The sequence below is a fragment of the Micropterus salmoides genome, unplaced genomic scaffold (assembly GCF_014851395.1).
Source record: "Micropterus salmoides isolate LMB-PRFRI ecotype aquatic unplaced genomic scaffold, ASM1485139v1 Ms_hic_scaffold_1, whole genome shotgun sequence".
In the NCBI taxonomy this organism is placed as follows: Eukaryota; Metazoa; Chordata; class Actinopteri; order Centrarchiformes; family Centrarchidae; genus Micropterus; species Micropterus salmoides.
The window spans coordinates 5,711,506-5,739,030 of record NW_024040040.1 but is presented as its reverse complement, the minus strand read 5'-3'; the positions used below and the strand labels follow the sequence as shown (position 1 = coordinate 5,739,030).

The following is a 27,525-nucleotide window of genomic DNA, read 5'->3' as shown; positions in this document are numbered from 1 at the left end:
GGTTCGTTAGTGTTCCTTGTTGCTGTGACGACAGTCGTTACAGTCGTTAAGACTACCGGTGGCCAAGACTGAACGACCATCGTTGGTATCTTCACCTGAGGCCAATAGGTTACGTTTGTTGAGTTTCCTGGGAAGTGATGAAAGGGAAGGGAAACTCAACAAATTCTGATTCTCAGTCATGACCTGTATGACTGAGAATCTTCATAGACACTGGAAGGTTAATGACATCCTATTTTTAATCCGTAGGTTTTAATATGGAGTTGGCCCACCCTCTGCAGCTAGAACAGCTTCAACTCTTCTGGGAAGGTGGTCCACAAGGTTTAGGAGTGTGTTCATGGGAATTTTTGACCATTCTTCTAGAAGCGCATTTGTAAGCTCAGGTACAGACCTGGCTCGCAGACTCCACTCTAATTCATCCCAAAGGTGTTCTGTCGGGTTGGGGTCAGGCCATTCAAGTTCTCCACACCTAACCTGTTCATCCATGTCTTTATGGACCTTTGTCATGTTGGAACAGGAAGGGGCGATCCCCAAACTGTTTCCACAAAGTTTGGAGCATGAAATTGTTTGTAGAAGCAGTCTGCATGTCCAGGTGCTTGATTTTATACACCTGCAGCCAAGGAAGTGATTGGAACACCTGAATTCCATGATTCGGAAGGTTGTCCTTAAACAATATAGTGTAAATGCCGAATAAAATTTACAGTAACATTCATTAAAGAATATTTAGGTGCAAATAGAAAAGTTATTTCAAGGAGATTTCCTTTTTAAAATATTTAGCCTTTGCAGAGGTACATTTTCTTCATTGTAAAGCAGATTTTATAAAGCGGTAATTATACTCTTGATTTCTCATGTTAACTCACCAAATCATGTTTGTTTGGATTTAGATCTTTCCAAAGCGTTTCTGTCTTGTGTTTACTTTCAGCAGACTCAGAGACGAGCGTTTGAAATGATTCACTTAACAGTCCTGTTGATTTGGAAAGCGCTAGTAAGCTGACGCAGCTGTTATGCAAGAGTCCTCATTTACTCTACTGACTACTACTGACTCTTTGTTAGTCAGCACGAATCACAGAGCCACATTTATTGGAAATATGCTGGGTTGAAACGTACTGGAATTTCCCTTTTGAACTTTAATAAAAAATATTTTAAAACCCTGAATTTAGATTTCTTGAGCTTGAACTTAATTTGCAAAATTGTTAAATAGTATTTCAGAAACGACAAAGACCGGCCTGTTGATGCAGAGCTGCTTCTTGTCACCCTCATAGAGTCCTTACACCACATCTCACACTAGATTCATCATAATGAATCTAATCCAGTGTCCCCCTGTCAGAACCACAGCTGCATGACTGTAAGCGCGGGTCCTTTTAAATTCATAAACAATAATTAGATCATGTTATGACGCATGATGGTTCATTAAATCAAAATTCTTCACATTCAGAATGAAAATACCTCTTGACATTAATTAGACACATACAGGCTCAGTGTGTACTTGTGCAGAATCAACACAGTTATTTCATTTTTTATGTTATTTAGGTCAAGAGCGTTTAGTTTTTCTTTAGTGCAAGAATTGCTTTCTTTAAATATGTGCCAGGTGATATAGCACACTCAGGTAGCAGCTGTAACTAACGCTGCAGTCTAACTTTGACCTAGATAAACTGATTACATGTATTTTGCTCCATTATAATGGGTTATAGTAGTGTTGTAGTACTCGAGACCGGTCTTAAGACAAGTTTTTGATGGTCTTGGTCTCGTCTCGGACTCGACCGCCTTTGTACTCGGTCTTGTCTCGGTCTCGGACATTGAGGACTCAGGATTTTATTTCAAGACCATAACTTTGGGAATATCAATAAATTGCTTTTGCATTGTCTGATTTGTTAACATTCTAACTCTGATTGGAAGTAAAACTTATTGCTTCAAATGCAACCAATAACCCTAATTAACGACTGTCCCTCCCTGCGATGCTTACGTTGATTTCAGCTCTTAGTGTTTGTATGTCGGTGTTTTAATGGGAATGTGGATCTTTCAGATCAGTTCGTGAAGTGATCAATCTATGATCTCGTTCCACATTTTATTGCGTACCATGCAATGCAGGGAACTGGTCTTGGTCTCGACTGGTCTCACCCCCTAAAAGTCTTGGTTTTGTCTCAGTCTCGATAAACTCTGGTCTTGATCTTGACTTGTTCTCTGTTTGGGCGGTCTTGACTCCAACACTAGGTTATAGTGTTTGCAAATGGTCAGATTAAAATTACCCTCTGTCTGTTTTAGGTTTAAAAGGTTAGTTATTATCGTTAGGTGATGCAGATGCTGTTGGAGTTACAGAGAATATTAACTTAAATATACATGTTTTAAAATATGGATTTTAAATAGAGAGTTAAGTCCAGGTACATTATTTACTTGAAATCCTCAGTGAGAGATTGTGTTGGGTTACAGAAAGTTGTTGAGCAGAGGCTCAGCAGGAAGTGGCTTCATAACTTTGGTGATTTTAATCTGGCACCATCAGCTGGTCCTACACTTTCTGACAAATGCTAACAAATGGTGTCATGCTAAATGTAGCATGCCGAACTGTAAGTGTTATATATTAGCATGCTAATGTTAGCATTGAGCTGTCAAAGTTAACGGCCCATCCATTCATCTTCAAACACTTATCCCAAGTCAGGTTGCAGGGCAGCAGCTCCTGCAGGCGAACCCAAACCTCCCTTTCCAGAGTCACATTTTCAGCTTTAACTCGGGGATCCTGCGGCGTTCACAGACCAGTGTGGAGATATAATCTCTCCACCTAGTCCTTGGTCTTCACCAAGGCCACCTGCCTGGAACACCTCCTTAGGGAGGCACCCAAGGGGCATCTTTACCAGATGTCTGAACCACCTCATCTGGCTCCTGGCACTACACATGTTCCAGAGTGTAATGAACATTGCAGCCTCATGGGGATGCTAGCATGGCTACAAACTCCCTCCATCAAACTCTGATGAAATAGGGAGTGATTTCAGACATGGCTTTTTTCAGCAACTCCAGCATGGCCATGAGGCAGTGGCCTGGAATATGTCTATTTTTTTTTTATTTCAGAAAAGCAGGATCACTAAGTTTTCAAGGTCTTTACCCTGCATTCACATGGGGTCGGAATAATTGGAAAAATTTGTTAATTACCTTGAAGGCCTCCTCAAGTTGGAACAACAACCCAAACGTTTGGTGCACAACCTCCCGAGTTGACGTCGTATTAGGCAGAAACATGACGGACGAAACATTGCATGTAAATTTTTTTGCTCACATTAAATTTGTAATATTATTAAACGACAGCTATATTGTACACATCTTTATGATTCCTTGACCTGATTGTGAAGCACCAAACACAAAAGCAAATTCCCTGTATGTGTAAACCTACTTGGCAATGAAGCTGCTGTGATTAGTCCGTTAGCTGCTGTCCCCGTGTAGAGTGACCTAGATTAGATTTGTTAGCATTAACCCTGACAAGTCAGGTAAAGCTATTGTTTTTAAAAAGTGGCTTCAAGGAATGTGGCCTACTACATTTTATTTCACGCATATTTTTCCTTCAGTCTGATGTGTGTGTTAAACTCAGCATTGACACGTCACTGATATTATTGCAGCTCAAGGACTTTGGCATGTGTTTGTGATTTAAAGAGCTGCTTATATGACTATGACCTGAAATTACTCACACACACAGTCACCTTCCTCATGAAAGCCCTCAGATGATGGAGGAGTTGTATCGTGAGCACACTGGATTTACAGGCCAATAAAAATAAGCGATAAATGCAATCTTGGTAATTGCAAGTGTAAATCCAGCAGGTATTATCTACATTACATCTCGGGTAATTAGCTTTAATGGCAGATTAAACTCAATGTTTATTCAATCATTGGCTGTAATAAAGGTATAAATCCAGTTCTTTGACTATATCTTTTTAAATCTGAGCACAAACTAGCTGCTTGTATTTCTGAAGCCTGAATCAACAGCGGTGGACATGTCGTCCCTCTGGGGTCTTTCATGCCGTACAGAGTGACCAAAAGTAAGCCCAGACGTTCAGAGAGGCTTTTTCTTGATCCGAGGAGTCACGAGCACGAGGCTCTTACAGTCCACAGCAGTCCCCTCTGGTTGGTTTGAGACAGAAAGTTGTTAATTAGCTGAAGAGGATCTGCTTCATTCACAAACAAATCATCCCTCATTTCCTAAATGAAACATGTCACTGTTTTCGATGAGCTTGCAGCTCGGGCACTTAAAAGTCTCTTTAAAGTCTAAATTCTATTGAGTCTAATCAGGTCTGGTGTGGTCACTCTTTTATTATTATATTTCGATCTGTGCATCAACGTTTCTTAATATCACAGTGGATCCAAGAGGACTTTTTATCAGCTGCTGCTGCCGGTGTTGCTGTTCTCTTTCTGTCTCGGCCTGCTCAGGCCCAACACATTTTGGAAATAGTCTTAATTATTCTTGGCTCTATTTTGGAGTAGATCTCTTTTTTTCCCCATGTGAGAGCTGTTTCAGTTCAGGTTGCCATTTCTGAGCCAAAGTCCAAATATGATTTAATAGGCTATATTTCTCTTATGGTTATGTTGAAATGAAATGAGTGTGAGGGACAGAATTTAAAAATGAACATAATTTGTTTAGTCTGTTGGCAGGTTTCTTTCTTTTTTCTTTTTGTAGTCGACACAAAATATGCCAGTGGAAGGGGAATTTAATTTATTTATTTTATGCACTCAATTTTCCGTCTTCTGATTGGATTTTCTTTTCAATTTATCTTTTATTGTGAAGAAGCCCCTTAAACAAAATCATTGATTCCCTATCTGATGATTGTTATGGGTGTAGCTGATAGGTTAGAGATACATGTTATGAATCAATGATGACACAGTGAAGAATGAATGAAGACTTTGCACTACTTCTCTGCCTTCTCTCTCTAAATGTGCGCACACGGGCATACCAAAATGAATTGTGTGTACACAGGGTTTTAGCAGAGTTTTATGCATCTGGTCCCTGGACTGGACTTTGAGAAACATGGAGTGATAATGAGGTGTTTTCATTTCTAACGAGCTGACACTGAGAAGAAGGACTTATTTTATTATTTCAATTCTTAAAAAGCATGCAAGGGTCGGGATTTAAGTTGACATAAAATCTGGATTTCAGTCTCAGAATAAACAGACTAAGTAATTGGCTTCTGCAGTTTGAAGAGGGAAGGACGGCAGAAGTTGAAGGATTAGAAATCTGAAGCTGAAGTTGGGTCCAACATTGGTTTTAGACTTTGATCTTTCATGTAGGACTCTTTGCACTTTTCACAGCGATCATCATGTGGGCTGTGCTGTATCTGGATGAGCTGAGGGGATAAAACGCAACAAGGCAATGTTTTTAATCCCCCCCTCCTGCGAGATCAAGGCCGGGGTTATTCACTGTGATTGTTGTCTTAGCGCTCGAGGATCGGCCCGTTTGCATGTCTGTTCTCCTCACAAGACCTTTAAACCCCTAAGCTCCCATGTGACTTCATTACTGGATATTGCAGTTCACAGAATCTTGATGTTGTTCATCTAAAACAGAATGATATTTTTATTGATCTCTCATGACGTTTTTATGTCTAGTGTTCCTGACATTCGTTGACACTACCAAAGCTGGCTGATAGCAGCAGCAGCAGCCGACAGTCTTCTAATCCTTTACTCGAGGAAAAGCAGCAGTAACAGGGTGCAGAAAAGCTACAACTAAAGTTTTAGAGCATCCAAAGTGAAAGTCCTGATGGTGATGTTGGGAAAGAAATATATATTTTTGTTTGGGGAGTTTCACCTTGTTTTTTAGGACCATCAGAAAGTCCAAGAATTTTGAAAGTCCTCTTCAGTTCCAAGCTCTGGTTAAGATCCTGGGATAGTTACTGTTGTGGGAAAAGGCTATTCATAGGTGTTTTAGCCGACACATGACAGGTAGTTCCTGGCAGGTGAGCGGTCGCTGATACCGCCGCCAGAAAGCCCCTCCCTGCCCTGAAGACTTTTCAGGATGCAGGAAGTAAATTGAGATCCTGGTTTGCCTGATCAGAATGAAGTTAAAATCTCTGCGGTTCCTGAAAAGGGTTCCCGGGCTCTTCCTAGAAAGAGCCTTGCAGTGGAAAATATCTAACTGGAGATATTCTGGCTGATTAAATAGCTTCTTGGACTTAAGATTACATCTACTTTATGTTTCCATGCATTAGGTATTACTTATTTGTCATTGATTTGAAAAGTTCATATAGTGATTTACATAAAAAAAAATTCCCTCTGAGCGTCCGTTGATTGACAGGAACCTTAACGGCAGCAAATCTTTTCTTCTTAAGTAGGAAATCAATTCCTAATAGTGTGCTGCCCTGCAGAAAACCCAGAAGTTCAGGGAAATAGCCTAAAAACATACAAATGAACCACTTGTATGATCCTTTCAGTGTGTAATTATAGTGTTTCCATAACAGTCTGACCTCTCATGCCGAACATGCTCAGTCGTGTGACGGAGCGGTTCACTGAATTAAGCTGATTAGAGTAATGAGCTTTCAGCTGGAGCTTAAAAGCCCAAAGATGCCTGGGTCCCCTGGTCACAGTGTACTGCTGTATAGTTGATGTACTGTAAGAGTAATTTAATAAATAGTCAAAATATCCTCACAATTACACACAAACATGGAGAGGAAAAGCAAAAATAAGTATCTCTTATTGATTCATCAGGCATGATCAGTCTGTTGGGGTTTTTGTTATGCATGAAATACCATAATTAAATAGCCTACTGGTTATTAAATATCTGGAATATTTGTATTGCAACAAGTTAAACATGCAGAATCAAATATGTTTGTTTTCCACTTGGGAATGACACAACTTTAACTTTAATAGAATACTTAAGACTTTTACTCGACATCCATTTATTTCCCAAGACTTTTTGAGAAATCGTTTAAAAAGAATGAAAAAGGCCATTTCCATTTTATTTGATCCGAAACAAGCTGAAATTAGGACATACTTGAAATTCAAATGCAAAAGTTGAGATTGCAGTTTAATTTCCAATCTTAAAGTGGCACATTTTCTAACGATTTTCAAATTCTAATGTCAATTTCATTATCTTTATGGCAGTGTTATGCTCAGGCAAGGGCGGATATTCCATGTCGGTGAGGACAATAAAAACATCTCCCAGCAGGAGAATAAGTAAGATATCAAGTGTGGCTGTGAGGCAGATGAGGGGGGGAGGACATAATCTTTCAAAACTTAAAAACACATTGGAGCTGTTAACCGTTTGTGTACCAAATACACTGGCTAAACACTGGCCGACAGTAGTGGTTAAATTTGATTGTTTTCACAATTCAGAAGTAGCTGGATATTGGTAGAGGCATGTCCCTGCTGTCTCTACTAAATTCTACGCCCTTGTGCTTACACTGAAACGTATTCATCAGCAAAGCCTGGTCTGTATTTCATCTGACTGACTCAATCGGGAAAATCTTAAAACAAAAAAATCAATGCATTTTGTGCAGGGTTTTTTTTTTTTTTCATGAAAATGAAAACCCGCAGTGTGTTTTCCTGTTTTTATCTGAAAGTGGATAATCTAATAAACATAAAATAAACAAAAAACAAAAATTAAATCATGTGGAGACAAATTGAAAATTACATTTCAATCTGATTTAATGATTTCATTTTAATAGTGGCAGCCATAGACTTCTGTACTTATGGACCGCTTGTACATTGGGATATTACTACTTTTTCACATACATAGAGATAGACAATAAAGTTATCTATCTGTCTGTCTGTCGTGTTACAACCCTGAGAATCGCGTGGGAGAAAGTCCCACCAGTGAAGTTATATTTGTCTTTCTGCTATCTACTGTACTTGGAAGAAAATGAATGGTATAAATTTTAGGAATGCATGCTCTCTTTAGGGGCAATTTGTTGAGGCAGTGACGTCGTCGGTGCCCCATCAGAGGATTGATTTTCCTGAAGTTGTCTTATGACCGGAGGAAGCGATGCTTTGTTGCTGCTGCTCAGTGTTTGGACTCAAAGAGCCGCAGGGCAATCATCCTGCTGCCCTTTTTAAAAAAAATACATAAATGTCCACTTGTGTTCGGGTCACATGTTATTGCTGCTGGACATTTTCACATGGAAACTAGACTTTCCCACAGTGAGGAAAGCACTGCTGTGGAAGGCTTTCTCGGTCCTGAGCTTTTGATTTTAAGTTGTTTGTTTTGTGTTGACAGGTTGACAGAAGGCGTCAGGATGCTGTGGCTGCTGCTGTGTCTGCTTACTCCGATGGGCATGAGCAAAATCGCCACCCACGGCATCGCTTCTAAAGAAAGACACATCCACGGTGAGTCAGAGGACATGATTGGTAATTTCAGTAATTTGTATTCTAGTGAAAGCAGAATAGGTCTTTATATTTCAATGCCAGGAAATAGAAAAATAGACATAATCCACCATAGAAGGGTACAAAATGTAATGAATGAAGAAATCATTTCCTTCACAGTTCATTCATCTTCTGCTTCTCTTGAACTAAAAAGTTAATTAGCATTCAATTAACTTCTTAGTTGCTTGCATGTGACTTGTCTTTATCTTGGTGCTGAGCTGAATTTAGCTCCTAATCAAGACGTCATTGCAAGTGTTAAATAAGTTCTCATGATCCCTTAAATCAAAACCCAAATCACGAACTCCAGTTGTTGCTACTGAACTGACACTGACCCTCCACCATGCTTGGCTGAACCTAGATGAGGTTCTCAGATGCATCTTTTTTGACTTTCACCATCCTCGTCCAAATAGATTATGTTGTATTTAATCTCACCAGATTGTCTCTCAATCGTTTTAGATGACAAAGACATTTGCAAGGCAGGCGGCATGTTTTATGGATTTAAAGGAGGGAAGGCAGGCAGCTGTGAAAGCGGCCGCAGTATGCACAAGAATAAGTGGACTAAATTCCTGCATTTTTGTAGTTGTAAGTGTATCCAAGACAAGTCGTTTAACTTCTGAAAGAACGCTTTAATTTCTCAGTAATCAATTCCTTTTGACGAGACTGAATGAGGCGAGTTGCTGGTGGTTTCATGTGCTGTGTGGAGAACAATGCTCAGATTTAATCTCCACTTAAAATCTAATCACCAAGATACAGTTGGTTGACATATTTGGTGCAGGTCCATTCATGTTGGGTCAGTACAAAATCTTTTGTGACCATTTAAAAATAAATTCAGAGCGTTGCAGCTGTGAGCCGGAGTGCTGTCTGACAGCCGGGCTCAGACGGCCGCCTGCTATGTTGCCCATTTTTATTTCCGCTCAGCTGGACGTGTGTCGGCAGCTCATCGATAGCTCAGCAGGGGGGACATCGATGAGCTCAGACAGAACTGCTTTTATTACCTTATGCTCTCTTTCTACGACCTGTTTAAACATGCTTTGTGTCTGTGTTTTGGGCTTTTAACCTCTTTTTTTAATGGAAGTTTGGACACGTGTGTTGATAAAATCAATATTAAATATTAATTTACCTGTTTTTGTGAGGCCTAAATTGACTTGTCTCTGTCCTCAACACCGAGCAGGCTGTTCTTCTTCATCTGAGTCGAAACAGTAGCTTTGTCTTCGTCACATTTACTCATTTATCCAAAGCAACTTATTGCTTTATATGTCAGAGGTTGCATGCCTCGGGAGCAACTAGGGGTTAAATGTCTTGCTCAGGGACACCACATCAAAGTGTCTTAAAATATGTCTTAATTACGGCACCTTCACTACCCCCTTGATTACTAGCGAGAACACTGGAGTGATAATTTGCAGAATCCACATTGTGAATGACAGTAGAAAGCATACAATGTGTTACGGGGGGCATCGTTCCTACATGAGAAGCTGCCCTGAATGTGCTGTTTCTGTAGCAACGGCAACCCTGATTAATTATACAGCAGAGTAAATTGTACTTCATGTGTGTATTTTTAATAAGCTGATAAGATTTTACTGAAAATTATGTCTTATGGATTTGACGCAGAGCCAGGAAGAGCGACACCAAACCACCGAACCCCATCATGAAAACCGGTCCTTTTATTGTACTGGCATACAAGCATGTCAGAATTTAATGTTAATGGTTTAAAAATGTAAATATGTTGAAGAGAGAGAGAGAGAAAAGTGTGGAAACCTAAACTATACATATTAAATGAATAAGACAGTGTTAGATAACTCATCATAGGAATAAGTTTTGCCCATTCAGACCGAAGCAACAGCCAATCACAGTGTCTTGGATTATATTTTATTCATGTGATTTATTTATTTCATGATGTCATATTTATAAATTTAATATTGAACTCTCCCTGCTCGTCGATCATGTGTGATTGGTTCAGATTAAGCGTGTAGTTTGACTTGGCACGTCTCTCTGCTGAGCCACAGCAGGGTGTTAAGGCACTGTGATGAACCCAACATTACATGTTGCTGCTGTAAATGTTAAAAAACCATCAGCTGAGCATAGAGATTTCTTCCCTGTAGCCACATTTCGCAGTCCCACTTGGGATGTTAAATCTGGATCATACTGAGATGTGTCTGGTTTTGTTACACATAAAAGGTTATTAATGCTTTGTTTTGACAATGGAGACCATTTTGACAAATGTCACAACGAATGAGCTCATTAGTTTGATACCGCCTGCCTGTGTGTGTGTGTTTGTGACTGCACAATGTCCAGATGTCTTTCTGTCCATCTGTCTGTATTTGCCATTAGCTTGTCCTCCCAACTCCACACACTACAAAGCTGCAACTGTCTGATCCACTAAAGCACAAACGTAACCCGATGTCAACGAAAGGGAGCCTCAGGGAAAGAAAACAGTTTGCTGATAAACAGCATGACATCGCATGACTTTATATTTATTTTGGTCTGTTTTCTCAGTGATTTCCATCTTATTTGTGAAAAATGGAGAAAACAAAGAGGTTTCATCCCAGGACTGTTAAAGACAAATCTGGATTCTGACTATATGAATAGACAGATTCATTTTAAACCACACAGGAAATAAAATCTGCAGTACTGATTTTATTCACAATTTCCATTTGCAAAAGCTTTTGAGAAAATGTCAGCCCGTACTTTTCCTTTCTGAGAACCAGATTAAATAAAAAGGAAATGGTTGTTTTGCGCGTCTTTATAGCCTTTTGTGTCTGTTTTGGGTATTCCGCATCTCTTTGTATTCTCTTGCTTCCTTTTTTTGGGTGTTCTACATTTCTTTGTAGTTGTTTTGCTTTCCTTTTTAGTTGTTTTGCATGTCTTTGTACTAATTTTGAGTGTCTTTGTAATCTTTTCCCTCTCTTTATAGTTGTTTTACTTTACTTTGTAGTTGTTTAGTGTCTCTTTGTAATCTATTTACATCTCTTTGTAGCAGTTTTGTGTCTCTTTGTAGTCTTGCATCTCTTATTGTGGCCATTCTATATCTCTTTTTCCTCTACTTGTAGTTGTTTTGCTTTCTTCTTTAGTCGTTTTGCATGTCTTTGTACAAATTTTGTGTCTCTTTATATACTTTTCCCTCTCTATGTAGTTTTTATGTGTCTCTTAGTAGTCTTGCATCTCTTATTGTGGCCATTCTGTATTTGTTTGTACTCCTTGCAGTCTTTTCTCTCTCTTTGTAGTCCTGCATATTTTCTTTGGGCTTTTTCTGTCTCTTTGTACTTGTTTTGCATCTCCTTGTAGTCTTTTCCCTTTCTCTTTTTTTGGTCGTTTTGCATTTCTTTGTAGTCATTTTGTGTCTCTTTGTAGTAGTTTTGCACCTCTGTGTAGTTGTTTTGTGTCCTTCTAGTTTTTTCCCTTTCTTTGTAGTTCTTTGGTTGTTCTGCATCTCTTTGTAGTTTTGTGTCTCTTTGTAGTCTTGCACCACTTTTGTGGTCGTTCTGCATCTCTTTGTAGTTGTTTTGTGTCTCTTTGTAGTCTTGCATCTCTTTTTTTTGGTCGTTCTGCATCTCTTTTTAATACAGTAAATTTCATGAAATGTAACAAAACAGAGTTATGCTTGGAATTATGAAAATTAATCTTAAACCGTTGGTTTACTTTAGAAAACCGTTTGGTTTGGTAGTCACGAAATGACACACACTGAACGGCTAAAAAATGCAAAAACCGTGGATTAGCGTTTTAATAATCTTAAATGATTAAGATTTATATAAGAATTATTCTTCCTCCTGTGACATTATGTCCTCTAGACACAACTAAACCCAGACTTAATTCCCTGTTAAAAATAAACTTAATGTTTCAGACATTGTACAGCACCTGCATTAAATCCATCACACAGCCAATCTGATTTGCTGCAAGTATGCTTTTGTCCAGATTTATTCGTGCCCGCCATGCTTCCTCCTTTCTTTTCTGAAAAGTGGAGGTTGTTAATCAGAAAGTTCCTGTGGTGTGGCTCATTGAGCCTCTTAAAGCAACAACACAACAGGCCTTTGTTTCTCTGCTGCCCTCATACTGCAGCTCCATGCATTCTCTGATGGATTACTGCTCGCCTCCCACTGCTTCGATCTGTGACGCGCACATGATGTTCGCTGCTTTAATGTAATCTCAAGGTTTTTTCTTTTAACATGACCATGAGCCACGAATTGAAGTGTTTGGTACTGGCATTTGTGTGAATTGAGGGGGGAAAAATACAGCAGACAGCTGATACATGCACATCATAGAGAAGAGGAGTAGTTTTGTACCTGAGAAACATGGTTGGCTTGGAGCGGGGGCAGGGGATCAATACAGCAGACGTCAAGAATCGATCTTTTATTATATAAATTGCTAATATTGCAACAACAAAATATTAAATTACTTTAATCTTTGCTTGCATTGATGTTTTTTGAGTCTTAGTCTGCCTGGGCAGGAATTCCTGCTGTTGAGACGCCGATCGGTTTTCCACTGCTGGTCTAAATCTCTTGTCGTGGGACCAACAGTCTATGGATTAGATAACTGAGAGTGTGTGTGTGTGTGTGTGTGTGTGTGTGTGTGTTTGAGGCAGAAACAGATGAAATTAGGAAATGGATGTTGTGTGACCAAAATGTGAGCAAAAGCACTGCTTGAAAAAGGTTCTGGATGATCTGTGCACACTTTCACAACTACCTTCTAGTTTAACTGTAGAATGATAGCAGTAATCATTTACGACTGCAGTTGTTGTCGAAAGTCAAATTTTATTATCCCACTAGGGGAAATTTGGTTACACTCATTTGGATACACATTGAAACACATTCAATCCCTAATAAATACAACATGAAGACAACATACCAGACAGGATCAGAGATAAGATCCCTTCATGTGAAGGCAATGCAATAATAACAAAACTCTATCGGTGTGTTTGAGATGACTGACTGACTTTTGCTGACTTGCGGGGTTGGGTATGAAATCATTGCTGTCAAGTAGGACACAGTCTACTTCTCGTAGAGTGGGTGAGCTTAAAACAACTGCTCCTGCGGCATTTGCCTTTACAAATACCACAAAATCAGGCAAAAGGTGGTTCCCACTTGTTGCACCCAGAGCAAAAGCGACTGCGGTCGCTGGACTCACAAAACTGCAGCCGCCTTGCTCCCATGAGGTTTTAATGTCATGTGACATGGTGACATTTTGCAGCACCAGACAAAGTCGGACAAAATGTCTCACCAGCATGCCTTATGTTATGTCCAGCATGCATCATGTTAAGTCTGCGCTGTGAAATCAAACACACCTTACATCGTAGAAAAACCAAGCCACGCCGCAATACAACAGACAGCACAACTCTAAAATGTCTGTAGAACAAAGTCATCTTTTTAGTGCACATATGAAAAGGGTTGATTTTCTAGTAAGAAGTAAAGATATTTGTAGTTCTCCACCAAATCAATCTCAGTCTGTAAGCTGAAGCATTTCCTCCTTACATAGATGAACATTGCACCACATTAAGGTGCATTTTGGAACATGTGTTGAGAGACTGCTGAAGCTCTAAATCATTCTATATGTGAAATTATACTTTGTCAGGTAACGTAGTGGTAGTAGTGATTTCAGCCATGATTTGGTTGTGATGACTGATCAGTTAGTGGTGATACTCGGGTGATAAAGTCTCCTTTGTCTCCTGATCCAGTCAGCTGCCTGCCGTCTCTCATCGGGATTATAACATCACATCCTGTGTCAGGAGCAGCCGTCTAATGAGCAGATCGCAGGGTTTCTGTTTTGCAGTGCATGACACCGCGCACCTGCATGGCAACACCTGCAACCATTCAGCGATGTCACCACAACACCGTGGCACCGCGTCCGTGGCAACGAGCTTGCACTAACTCGACTTTGTGATTTAAAGTTTTTTTTTTTTTTCACAGAAGAGGTTGCCGTGACGACAAGGCCTCACATCTATTACTGCCGCTCGCCCAACATGGAGGACTTCACCTGCTGGTGGCATCCGCTCGAAAACCTGACAGATGGAGAGCAGGTCACCTACGTCCTCAGCTACTCCAAAGAGTGTGTACATAACACGCACACACACACGCACGTTTGTTTTACTATCTTTGTGGTGACATCCCATTGACATAAAGCATTCTGTAGCCCACACCAAGAAACATGTCTAACCTTAACTCTTCCCTAATTCTGAAGCCTTAAACATCCCTTTAAAGTTGTGGGGTCCAACGGTTTGGTCTCCACAAAGCTGGTCTGTCCCCACAAGTATAGTAAATCCCGGTTTTAGGAGATTGTTGTTCTATAAACAGAACCTTATTGTCTTAGTTTTGAGGTACTTGTACTTCACTGGAGTATTTACCACTTTACATTTTACAGTACTGCAGTTACTTCACCGCATGCTAAATGATAATATGATAAACATGCATTAAATACCTAAAACTATACTATAAATTATTTCTTAACGTTTTTATCTCCAAATTACTGTAGGACATCTCAGCAGAGATATTGCTGGCTAATGTTAGCTTAAGAAAGTGCCAACGCTAACTTGACGAAGTAAACGTTTCTGAGAGAGCTGGCTAACATTAAACCTCCTCAGTGTTATTATATTCTCCTGACTTCCGTGGGGGAAAAGCTCCAGTTTTCACAAGCTCCACCATGACACTTCCCTCTTTTACAGTTTCCTTGGCCCAAAACAGGAAAAAAAGCCTCAGATCAAAAGTCAACTCAACTTTCAAGGTCGTGTGAATTCTATACATGCAGTTTGATTTATCGTGCTCCACTTTCTAACAGGTCAACATTTCGGTGCAGCTCTGAAGTCCTGAACGCAGCCTCACATGGCCTCAGACCGATGGCAGTCTGCACACATGGCACCGTCAGCAAAGACACTGCTGTCAGTAATCAGGACAAATTGGATTGTGCCTTTGATCTGGCACGGCATCGCTCACAGCTCCATCGACTGTTGTCTAATTCTCCTGCAGGAGTTTGTTTGCAACCACAAATAGTGTTTTTAAAAAACAGTTTTAAAAATGAATAACATGATGTGGTATTTGCTTCATTATTTAGAGTGTTGAGATATAATTTATGGAAATTAAAACTACATGCTTATACAGTTAAATGAATAAATGAAATGAGCATTTAAATATCAGAAGCTGCTGTGGGGCCCCGGGGCAAAAGCTGTAGGCTTTCAATTAGCCCACATTCATCTGGCTCTCTGTTAAATGTGCACAGCTTTTCAATTAAATACCTTTACGTAGTCCCAAATTTGCTTTTACGTAACTTGATTAAATCATATTGAACACTTGACTATAGTTTGAAAACTATATTTTGATAACAGAATAACAAAATAAGAAAAGACAGGCCCTGTCCCACAGCTGGACCTGCCAGTATACATATTACTCCCTTTGGCAGTTTCCCATTATGAGCTTGAATTTTAATTTTATTTTACCAAATTAAAACAGAAAGCACAACTGGAGCTTAAAACCAACATTTGTTCAAAAAAGTTAAATGCTGTTACAACAAATTCAAGCCAGTAAAAAGTATTTTTACAGCACAAAATGCAGTTCTTTAAATTATAGAAGAAAAAAAAAAAGAAGAAAAGTTGTTTTCATGCTAGGTTTCAACCCCATTCACCTGTTGTGGAGTAAGTTCAAGTCAATAAAATCTGTGGGCTCTAATGAGCATTGTGGGAGAAACACTAACGGGCAGTAGGCAGCACGACGTGGAAGTAAACCTGGAGGTTGTTAAACTGTTGTGCCTTATGTGCTCGGAGGTGACTGGGCGCTATCTTTAAATCTGGTATCCAGTTCTTACAACACATCCATGGCAGCTACTCACCAGGAAGTACTAAATAATAGAAACATACTGCAGAAATCAATTACATGACAAAGGAAAGCCCACCTCTTGCCTCAGGGGCTCCACAATCTGTACAGCATACGACACCCTTTACTCGGATTAAGGATAAACTCCTTCGAAAAATAATTTACAAACTGGAAGTCGGGTCCAGAGGAAAATGAAACTCCTGCACGCTGTCGACGTAAGGTTCAGTTTAAGGTTTAACTGAAACAACATCTTTATATCAGCACCAAAAAAACCTGCACCACCAATAACGGACATGAACATCGGTGAAATGAGACAAATATGTCACATTTGTAGAAAAATATTAAAAGAAAAACAGTTTTAAAAGATTCAGTGAACCATGCAAACGAAGTGAAAGAAGATAGGGTGAGGCAGATCTCCAAACAGGAAACATCTTCATGACCTAAAGCATGGATTAACTTTGAAACTAAAACCTTTTCCCTCATGTTCACAGTAAGGGGCCCAAACATGAATGTCCAGACTACGTGACTGCCGGCCCCAACAGCTGCCATTTCGACAGCAGCCACACGTCCATATGGAAGATCTACTGTATGAACGTGACCGCCGTCACCGCCCACAGGAACTACACTTCCCAGGAGCACTGCCTGGACGTGGCAGACATAGGTAAGGACGGGTGGAGGCGTTCTATTTAAAACCGATTTAAGATGAATGCATAGATTGAAAAGCACTAAAACTCTTTTCCGAGGAGACTCCCTATGAAGGCAGCTTGTAGCCTCGGCACGGCATTTAATCTACTTTATTGGGGACTGAGTGTCTGTTATTATCCAGACCTTCATCAGTCTACCTCCTGAGCTGGTTTAAGATGCAGCAGAGTTGGGGTCGGCTGTGTGTCTGTCATGTGAAAAAGCACCAGACTCATGTGTGTGTGATTTATCAGAACTTAAAACAGACTCACATGTGTGCGCTTTAGTGATCTTTTGTTCATCTCCGGTGTCAGTGGAGGTCACGGCCCTGCAGGGAATTCAACCCGGCTCGCAGGTACAGTACAGTGCAGGGCGGTCATACAGGCTGCTGTGTAACTCAAAGGTCACAAGTTCAGCGTCTGAGACCTTTTGCACTTTGACGGCGGTCTGCATGACATTTTTCTCACGTGCAAATATAAATTAACTGAGATGAGAGCTGCATGATCAATTCTTAAGTCTATAAAATGTTGTAAAGTAGCGAAAAATGTCTTGTTTGTACGACTAACAGTCAAAAACCTGAAGTTATTTAAAGCATATTCATGTAAAACGGAGGAAAGCAGCATATACCATGATTCATTTTCTGAAAATGGACTACTTGACTGACTTTTTATGTGCGTTTGGAAGATAATTCCACAATGATTATGATGACAGGAAAGCTTTTGGGTATGTGTTGTAGGTTTTGTAAACGCTGCTGGAGACGCTTGGGACTGAACTCTGACTCTCTGAAATTTGGAACAGACACTAAAGACATGTTAAGAGAGCGATGATGTGAATTTCAGCCCGTGTTGAAACAGACTTACTGTGTTTGAAAGATAAAATGAAGAAGACAAAACAAGGTGTAAATGTGAAACCTTCAGTATCAGTTTACAATGATACCATGCGTGTGCATCAATCCTGGTCTCATAAACAGTTCAACATTTAAATAATGGATATATGTATAAAAACATGCCTATAATGAATAATAAATGAACCACACAATGTTATAAAAGTATAATAAATGCAGTTTGCATGAATAGCTGCGTGAATAATAGAAGATATTATCTCATGATAACATGACATGATAGCTGCTTTATTTTAAAGACAACATGCATGAATTAATGATAATTGTAAAACATGCACAAATCATCTTCATGCTTCCTCCATAGAGGAGTTCCAGTGCATTGTGGGCTGGAGAAATTTCTAACTATGCGGAAACATTAAAAATAGTCTTTTATGAAATAAAAGCCTTTTTTTTCTTTGTCATTTTTTTTTTTAAAGTCTTCTGACATCCTGTTAACATTTCACAACACGTTTCTGTGTGTTTGTCGACCACAGTTCAGACCGAAGCTCCGGTTAACCTGACGTACACGCTGAAGGACGCCGGCGGGGAAGAGAATGGCCACAACGTGCTGCTGTCCTGGGCGTACCCGGTGCCCTCCGACCTGCAGTATGGGTGGATCACGCTGGTGCACGAGCTGCAGTACAGACGTGTCACCGAGCCCGACAACTGGAAGGTAAAGACTCAAATAATCATGTGGAAATCTGCTCACTGCTGCAGGGTTTGTTTAGTTGAACATGTTAGTCTAGTCTGATTCATTGATACTTTATTGTGACAGAGGTTTGGCCCCTGACCACGGCTCTGAAACAACAGAAGCTTAACTGTGCCGCGCGTTGATAAATCCATGGCGCTGACCGTGGTGCTGAAGCAGCGGACGGATTTTTAATTCCTTTTTCTCTCAGTCCTTCTGTTATCTTGGATCTATAATCTCTAAACCATATATCGTGGCCTACTGTATGCTCTGTGTTGCCTTCATGATCAAAATGAAGAGGTGGCAACGTGCAGAAGATCAAGAGCATCATAGAGACACATTCCTACCATGTGCATATGATGTTTCTTTGATCATTCAGTAGAGTCTGTGCTGCTGAAAATACAGCCGTGCCATATCTTAGGGGAGACGTGATTACAGATGTAGTTTTTACTAAAGATGTTTGGTGGAACCTGGGAGTGGAGCAGGTCATGTGACTGAGGAAATTAACCTGCACTGATCGCACTACAGTCAGCTGATACGTTTGCGACTGTTCTATAATTCAAAGTTTACGCTGCCAAAACTACTGTGTGTTTTGAAAAACATTATTAAAATGTGTAGATCCAGTAAAAGATATAGTCTTACATTAAATTAGTATTTTACCTAATAGCAGCCCTATTTAATAGAATCAAAAATAAATTGCAATAGACAAGGATGCCTCCTGGGCGCCTTTCTTTGGCCACGGGGTAGACCCAGAACTCGCTGGAGGGATTACGTATCCCATCTGGCCTGGAAACGCTGTGGGATCCCCCAGGAGCAGCTAGAAAGTGTTGGTGAGGAGAGGGATGTCTGGAATACCCTTCTTTGACATATTTAATAAATCTGTTTCGATTTGGGCTGGCTTTAATGGATTGTAATCTATTAAAGGGTATTTGTGTTTTTAAAGGTTTAAAAAGCTACAAATAGATGACACTGCATTAAACCCCTTCCTACGTTTGTTTGAAGATTAAGACACTTTGGTTATGCTTTCATTATGTTTAATTGATTCCACTACTGGTCAGATGTTAAAAAACAAAAAATAAACTAAACAATCTAAATCTATATATGTTGTCTGCAGGTGAAGTACCCTCTGCGGGAGCCTCAAGTGGTGCTGCTCTGTCTCCCCGTCGACGACTACGTGGTCCGAGTTCGCTGCCGGTCGCACAACTACGGCCTGTGGAGCAAATGGAGCTCCACCATGCTGATGAGCATCCCCGCCAGGCCGCCCGCAGGTACGCCGACTGGGAGGGGTTTCCATGACAACACTGATAATACCTCGGTTTCAGGTTGTAGTTTTTATTGTAGTGACGGCAGTAGTCAGTTTTGTAATGAAATTCATCTGAAAGTTTACTGAACACAACAAAGTGCATGTTCAACCAAACAGCAAACATGTTTAGCTACTTCAATCCGCAATAAATATTGTAAGTAGCTGACACATGTTTCACAGTGATTTTGCAGCTGCAGGTCTGTTTTCTTATTTTAAAATGTCTTCAGTAAGATGAAGTATTACTAGTATAACTTCAGCTCATCTATTTCCATCATTTAACATGTAGGTTGACGGGCTGCTCTCATGTGTTTATAAGTAATGAAAAGAAACACTTTTTAATTATTATTTTTTTTAGATTCCTTGATTCTGCAAATGTCACGTACAGGTATTCCAAATATTCTGACTATATTCTTAAAATCTACTTATTCACAGACAATTACAATAAAACAACTGGAAAAAAGAATATCTCTTTAGGAAAGTTTTTAAATGCTACATTTAACAATGTAGGATGCCTCCTGGGCGCCTTCCTTTGGAGGTTTTCCAGGCACGCCCAACTAGGAGGGGACTCTGGGTAGACCCTTTTTAATGTATTAAGCAGATTCTCTCGCATGTACGCTGATTTGGAGTCGGGGATTTTTCTGCATTCAGCAGGAGAAAACTAGATAACACCGCAACAGGAACATTTAAATATCTGATTAACAGGCAGGCTGTTAATAATTAAATTTTCCAATTATGTTTGTAGCCCTGGTGCTGTAGGGGAGGAGGAGAGGAACAGAGGGGGAGGGGAGGAGACAGTAATTAATTATCTTTGGTTGCACCTGTGCAGGTAAACTCCTGGTGTGGATTCTGGTGTCAGGAGTCAGTGTCGTGGCTCTGCTGGTTATCGCCTTCAGTGTTATTCCACAGAGCAGGAGGTGAGAAAACACACACACACACACAAACACCTCAACTGGTGAGGATGGACTCAGTTATGGTGGTGAAGAAGTGCACTATCATATTCTTTGGCAGGTTGAACTTCCTGAGCTGCCGCAGGAAGTACTTCTGCCCACATATATTTCAGTAAAGATCATTGTCGTTATCCTACACATCACCATAAATTAAAAAAATCTTGAGTGAGAAACTTAACTGTTTCTCTGCTGAGTAATGTACAGTTTGTTATTGCCTACAACCAAATATATTTAATTTTCTTTCATATGCACCAATCTGGCCACCATTCAATGACAGATGCAGTAACGTGTGATGGATGACTATGATTTCATGAAAGGAAATGTATGAAATCTTCTGTCAAAGACAAAAAAGAATTTTGAAGGCGTAAGTAAAACAACAATAATAATCAAATTCAGATGTGTGCTGCTGGCATAAACATGATTAAGTACAGCATTGCCAAAGCAGCTAATACATCATGACAGTGTGTTAATTAAATCAGTCTAAAATGCTGTATGGGAGGGGAAGACAACAAATGGTTTGCACATTACCATAATAAAAGAAACAGATGTTATTGAAAGCTTTCATTATTGCTGTGTTGCACTGCAGAAATGACTTTCACCTGTGCTTTTCCTGCCATGGCAAGTCAAAATAAGCTTTAATAAGTGCAATTTATGTGCAATTTAAATGAAACGAAGCCTGATTTAAAAAAATGTTTTTTATAGTTGGCTGAGGTGGACAAGTTGAAGCATGTGACTGAAATGGGAACCAGCTTTTACATTTATGCATGAGTAATAATAATCTAATGATTGATATATATATATCTGTCTTACCTTTACTTCTTACTGCAGCCTGTTTCCCTGTTTGCATGTCGACGTTTATTCAGTCAGTGTCTCCAACACTCTTTGGATGCATGCTCGTGTTTCATCATGAACACGTGAGGGTTGACATGACACCGCTACTAAAACAACTTCCTCTCTTTATGTTTTCCCCTTCAGAATAAAAGACTACTTCCTCCCGCCCATTCCAAAGCCACGGATCATCGGCATCGATCCACTGCTCTTGAAGGTAACACACACACAAATACAGTGTTTTCAGGGTCACGTGGTAACTATTTCTTCTGACCTTGTATTTCTGTATTTTTCCTTCCCTCCTTTGTTCTCCCATCTGTCATTGTCTGCCCACTTTTGATTTATTCCTTTTCACATTTCCTTTCTATTTCTTACTCTTTTACATACTCTCTCGGTTCCTGCCTCCACCTTTTCTTCTTTATCACGCTCTTTTTGTCTCTCCTTCCTCCAACATTTTGCCTGCTCTCTTGCTTCTTTTACTCCTGTACCTCCTTTTTTCACATCATACCTTTTTGTTTTTGTCTTTCCTCCTTCCTATCATCTTTGCTCCTCCCTCTTTCTCTCCTTATTTTTTTCATATCTTTCTTTCTTTCTTGCCTTCTTTTACTTTGTCTTTTCATTTATGCTCTCTCTGTGTCTGCCTGCCTGTTCCTTTTCCCTTCCTTCATTCTGCCCTCCTTCTTGTCATTTCTACCTTTTCTTCCTTCCTTCCACCCTCAGAAGAGGAACTTGGACGAAATCAACCATCACTTCAGTAACTTCCACAGCTACAGACCTCCGAGCTACACTGAGGAGGTTTGGGACCCAGTCAACGCTGAAGACGTCTATCTCACCATGCCGAAGGGCTGCAGAGTCCCGGCCGACCCGACAGACAGGGAGAACGACGCCTTAATGGTCCCTTGTGACCTGACACCTGTGGCCGCTTCTCATCAGTTCACCCAAAACCCTTCGTTGTACATGCAGAGCGTGTCGCCCTACTGCTCCTCGCCTCCTGTAGCCTTCGCCCCGTCGCTGGACATGTCTTCCCCGTGGCCGAGGCCGGACATCGTGTCGCTGCCGGGAACAGAGTACAGCATGATGGGCCATTCCGGCCTTAACGCTGTCCCTGCTCCTGACACCACCAACCGCTCACCACAGGATTTCTACACCTGCGTCCAGCTCATGAATGAAAGCGGCGAGGTGCATCTGGTGCCCTGCCTGCCTAAGGCATACTGCCGCGAATTCTCGTCTCTCCAGAGGGTTGATTTAGATGCAGGGGAGAAGGAGGGGATGAAGAAGAAGCTAGCCGACCACCAGGCTAGGACCAATATGATAAACCGTCCAAAAGATGGAGGCGAGGCTGAGAGGAGCGAGGCGGCGGACCCTCTGCTGCCTGTTGCTGCTGATAACAAGGGCTGAACAGATCTGAAAAAACACATACTGTGAGAGCTGGTGAGTGTGTTGAAACATGGAGACTGTTGCCATCTTCGCAGAGAGAATCTCCTGTTACCGGCTGGTTTCACACACGACTCTGCTCCTGTTCTGTTCAGATAAGAAGAGCGCCCGGGTGATTTCAAAACAGGAAGTGAAACTTCAGGACATGAGCCTCGAAAGAGCCTTTTATTTTACCTCGCAAGAGGCCAGAACACGTCAACAAACAGATGTTTTGTTGACAAAATAAAACAATGCAGACTCTATGAAGCACTGTTTCTGGTGTGGTGAACAACGTTGTGTTGGTGACGGACACGTTTTTCTTTGCAAAAGTTCGTCTGGACCTCAACTTCTTCCTGTTTCTGGTCACCTGCCCAGAAACAGTTACACTTAAATGGACCAAACCAGGTGGTGTTAAAGCTGCAGTTGGCAAGAATTTATGTAGTAATCCATATATGCTAATTTCAAGTATCTTAAGAGCAAAATGTAAAACATACAAACAAGCGCTCCATCCAGAAGGCTTGATTTGATTGATTTATGGGTAATGAAGTCCGTCAACTTTAAAGAGAGTACAGCTGCAGGCGCATCTTAAAATAAAGTAAACATAACAATAACATAAATACCACATGCTGCTTCTCCCCGACCGTTGGTCGTCTCTGCAAAGCTTCACTTTCAGGATTTCTTTCTCAGGAAAAAGGAGGATAAAAGTGGGTTGTTTCAGGTTTGGAAGAGAGAGAGAGAATGAACTACTGGTTTTATTTAGCATTCAGGCCCTCTTTCTTTTTTCTCTGTTAGTGTGTTTACATGCATTAATAATATAAATATTAGCCTTACCTAGTCCTAGCTGTGTTTATAGCATTTTACACGTGACCATAAGCTTCTTTGCACATTCTTTATGTTTCCTGCTGTGAACTAATGAAACAGTGCTTGTGCTTTTCAACAAACTCAAATATAAACCACATGTTCTTTTTATATGCTAGAAAATTCCAGTTAATATCACCATACCCCAGTTTTCACATGCTTTTTATATTCAGCATATGGGATTTTTCCATTAATATACATGCAATGGTCTTTACATGATCCGGCTCATTGAGGGAATATTTGCAGTATCCTCAAAATGAGTGGAATATTAATCCGCAAGTGACGACACTGTGCCTCGCTCTGAATCTGTCTCATTATCTTCCTCCAGTCTCTCACTTTTCTGTCTCATATGTATCTCTCAATATCGTGACCTTCAACAGATTTACTCCAAAAAAACTTGTTCACAGAGTTCAGGAGTAAACAAACGGTAACTTTCACAGCCTCAGGAAGACGTAAACTGTGAATTTAAGCTCCCTTTTCTCTGGATTTCTGTTCATCATACTCAGGAGGTTTGACAGACTTCTCTACCACTGTTGTAATATATTGCATATGTCAGACACTGTGTTGTTTCCTGATCTCTCCAAACTGGAAGTCTGCATTTTCCAGAGAACAAACAGAGTTTTCTTCAAAACAAGGTACGGGAAGAAGCAGAACCCTCTCTGACCTAATATTTTTAATATATTTTTTTTAATCCTGTCTAGCAAATTTAACACTATTAAAAAATAATAATAATAAAAATCGTACATTAGAGATTCTGATAGACCTCACGTAGGGTTTTCTTTTTTTCTAAAATGGAAGTATTTTGGATTACAAGCAGAGCAACGAGAATCAGCATTTAAAATTCACCATTCAGCCAAAAAAGAAGTAAGAATGATTTTTAAAACCAAAATTAATGTGATGCCCCACATGTTACCAAACTGGGAAATCCACCATTTTTGGTCTCAGACTTGGAGATCCTCAGCCTTTCATCCCAACCCTACTCTCATTGGACTGGCCCAATGAAGTCCTTTAACATGGTACATTGTTTGCTTGATGTCCCTCGTGTCTAAACTTGTACTGGAAACCCCAGTCTCATGGATATCTTCTGTTTGCTGGGGGGCAGTTTTAGTGTATCTTGTGGTTGGTTAAAATACCAGCAGCACAAACCACAGCTCACAGCTTGGCACATATGGACACTTGATCAGGACCCCTTGGCATCGCTTTTTAACACCCTGGGTACCCCTCTACTGTTGTTTTTGGATGTGTAGGGCTCCGAGGTCAAGTTAGCAACTATAAATATACAACAACCAGTTAGACTTTCAAAATAAAACTAGTGGTTAATAAAGTCCGGTGTCTAGCCCGCCCATCCACCCCAACAACTTCCCAACAACGCCCCAACAACCCTAAGGGACTTCCCAGTATGTTACGCCAACGAGTCTTGACCAATGGGTCGATTTGACCAGTTGGGAACTTTTTATTGCCAGCAGTTGGGCATCACAATGATTTTGGACTGCATACTGTAACCACAGTGTTGATGGACCTTCAGTGCGTTCACTCCCTTGTCGTTATTATTTGAGCCTCGTTGTGGTCTGACGATGTGTAGCTGTAGCGTTCATCAGATTGTTCAGATGTGGATTAGGGTGATAATTTGGGGTCAATCAAAAGTTTGTGGACTTGATAGAAGTGGGCCTCTAGGTATGAAGCACCTGTAATTGTAAGCTGCACAGCCCCCCTCACTTCTGACACTGGGAACTCAGTCCTCAGTTACGTAGTGCCGTCACTGTGTTTTTCTTGTTGTTACACATTGTGATGTTATCTATTGTTGTGCCTGTATGTGCCTTTTTTGTTTCACAGAGCTGTATTTGTTTGCTATTCATACTCCGTCGTGTTGAAATCTCAGCAGATGTCTTGACCAGCCAATGTGCCACTCCTACACGCCTGGAAATGCTTTCATGTGGGGCAAATGGCTGATGAGTCATTTGATAAGAGCATGAAAGTAATAAAAAAAAAAAACCCGCTCAGTGTTGGTACATTATTTTATTTCATTTTTTATTGTGACAAAACCACTAAACAAGGTTTCATTTCAACATTTTGTCAGACAAAAGCACTTTGGATTTGATGCAATAAAAAGTGAAAAGGCAGCTTAAACGTGTTGATCATTTTTAACATGCACACTACTTTTTGGTTCTGTCTCCTGCCATCAGTGAGGTCTGTTGTCTCATGCTAGCAGACGAGCATTGGCAGTTTTAGTAACCATCTTTCTTTCACCTTAACATACAGGATTTGGTTACCTAAATGTCCAATGAACCGACTGAACATTAGCAGAGAAGATGCCATTTGCAAATATGTTCAATATGAATGTCATCCATTATTATCACATGATTGATGTTAAACCTCATTGAGCATTACTAAAATGGCCACTGATTATTTTTGCAAGTAGCTTGTGGCTAACTGTCTCCATTGGTTGAATTGAGGAAGACTACCAGACCACTGAGTTAAACAATCATTTATCTTTTTTGTTGCCAAATCAGGATTTCCCAGGTTTAAAGAACGAAATGTCAAATATGTAGTATTTTATTCTTTATTTGCTGCTTGGCAGAGAATTATTAAGCACAATATGACCAGAGATGAGAATGCTTACATACTACGATAGAGAATAGGCTATCAAAAATATGAAACACTTTTGATGTTGGCTGTTTAAAAGGGGGAACATTTGTATTACAGGATATCTTTTGGAAAACGAAAACAACGCGTCAAGTGACTTTTTCTTTTTTATCCACATTGGATATTGAAGAATTTTGTTGTTAAAGATTTGTCGTCTGTTCAGAGCACTTTTTTAGTATAGTAAACAATGTCTATTAATGCTCCTCTCTTTTCCCCTCTTTAAGTATTTCTTTCACGAGAACGCTCACTCACATGTGGGCACAGATAAAAATAAAGAAAAGCACTTTCAGTAAGTAAAAGATAATTAAATGAGACGGTAAAATGTGTCTCCTTAAATCTCCTGCTACACTGTTGAAGTAAAACAAAGTAAAATTATATCTCAAATAATGAAAATGCTCAAAAGCCGCTGGAAAAGAAGGAAAACATGCAGTGAAAGTCACAGTGCAATACAGTTGACACTCTATTAGGGATTTATTAGGTTACAATGCTGTTTCTTATCTGCCGGAATTATTAAATTATTGGAATTTCTTGGACTTTAAATGGTCATGTCTGAAAGTTATTAATAAGAAATGCAGTTATATCTCATGACCTCAAATTCTTCAATCAAAGCTCACTGAGGTTTGTCTTATTACAAATAAACAATACACCAAGAGACCTCCAGTGTGTGTGTGTGTGTGTGTATGTGTGTGTGTGTGTCTTAGACTAGCTGCATTCTGAGGTTATAAATAGCCGAGTTGATTGCCGACTTTAGATAAACCCACAAGCAGCATCAAAGCTCTGAGGACAAAGTTGTTCCTGTGAGAAAATTAGCTTTGTAAAGACAAAGTGGAAAACTTAAGGGTCAGATCTCTGTACAGCACAACAGAGCTTTAGCTCCTGAAAATGTATATCACAACATGCATTTTTACAAGTAAATGAAACCCTGACCTCAAAGTGTCCCTTCATTAAATCACTGAATTGTAATTTTTTATGATATTTATTAAGAAGCAATACAAGAGAAGTCATCGTCATCATCATCATTATACATGCATGCATGCATCCACACATTTCATGAAAGGAAAACTTAACAAAATAAAATGTGTCATTTCCTTCCACTGGACACCAAATTTTCTGCCTCATTTTCAATCCTTCAAACAGACCAAAAGAGATAAAAGAGGACCAAAATAAAGAGAGGA

General features: G+C 40.1%; 1 protein-coding gene across 2 annotated transcripts in view; it reads left to right on the top strand.

Annotated features, from left to right (window-relative positions):
* Positions 1–25,827, top strand: part of LOC119900150 (prolactin receptor-like) — a 43,026-nt gene extending 17,199 nt beyond the window's left edge. Inside the window, exons 2-9 of one of the 2 annotated variants that reach the window (XM_038714919.1) lie at positions 8,174–8,283; positions 14,220–14,355; positions 16,601–16,770; positions 18,165–18,343; positions 19,473–19,626; positions 20,488–20,575; positions 21,584–21,653; positions 22,157–25,827. In XM_038714919.1, coding sequence (XP_038570847.1) covers positions 8,193–8,283; positions 14,220–14,355; positions 16,601–16,770; positions 18,165–18,343; positions 19,473–19,626; positions 20,488–20,575; positions 21,584–21,653; positions 22,157–22,834 — 1,566 coding nt within the window. In that variant the 5' untranslated portion in view covers positions 8,174–8,192 and the 3' untranslated portion in view covers positions 22,835–25,827. Of the gene's footprint in view, positions 1–8,173; positions 8,284–14,216; positions 14,356–16,600; positions 16,771–18,164; positions 18,344–19,472; positions 19,627–20,487; positions 20,576–21,583; positions 21,654–22,156 lie in introns of both variants that reach the window. The other variant, XM_038714910.1, reaches the window with a different exon arrangement.
* Positions 25,828–27,525: the final 1,698 nt, after the last annotated feature.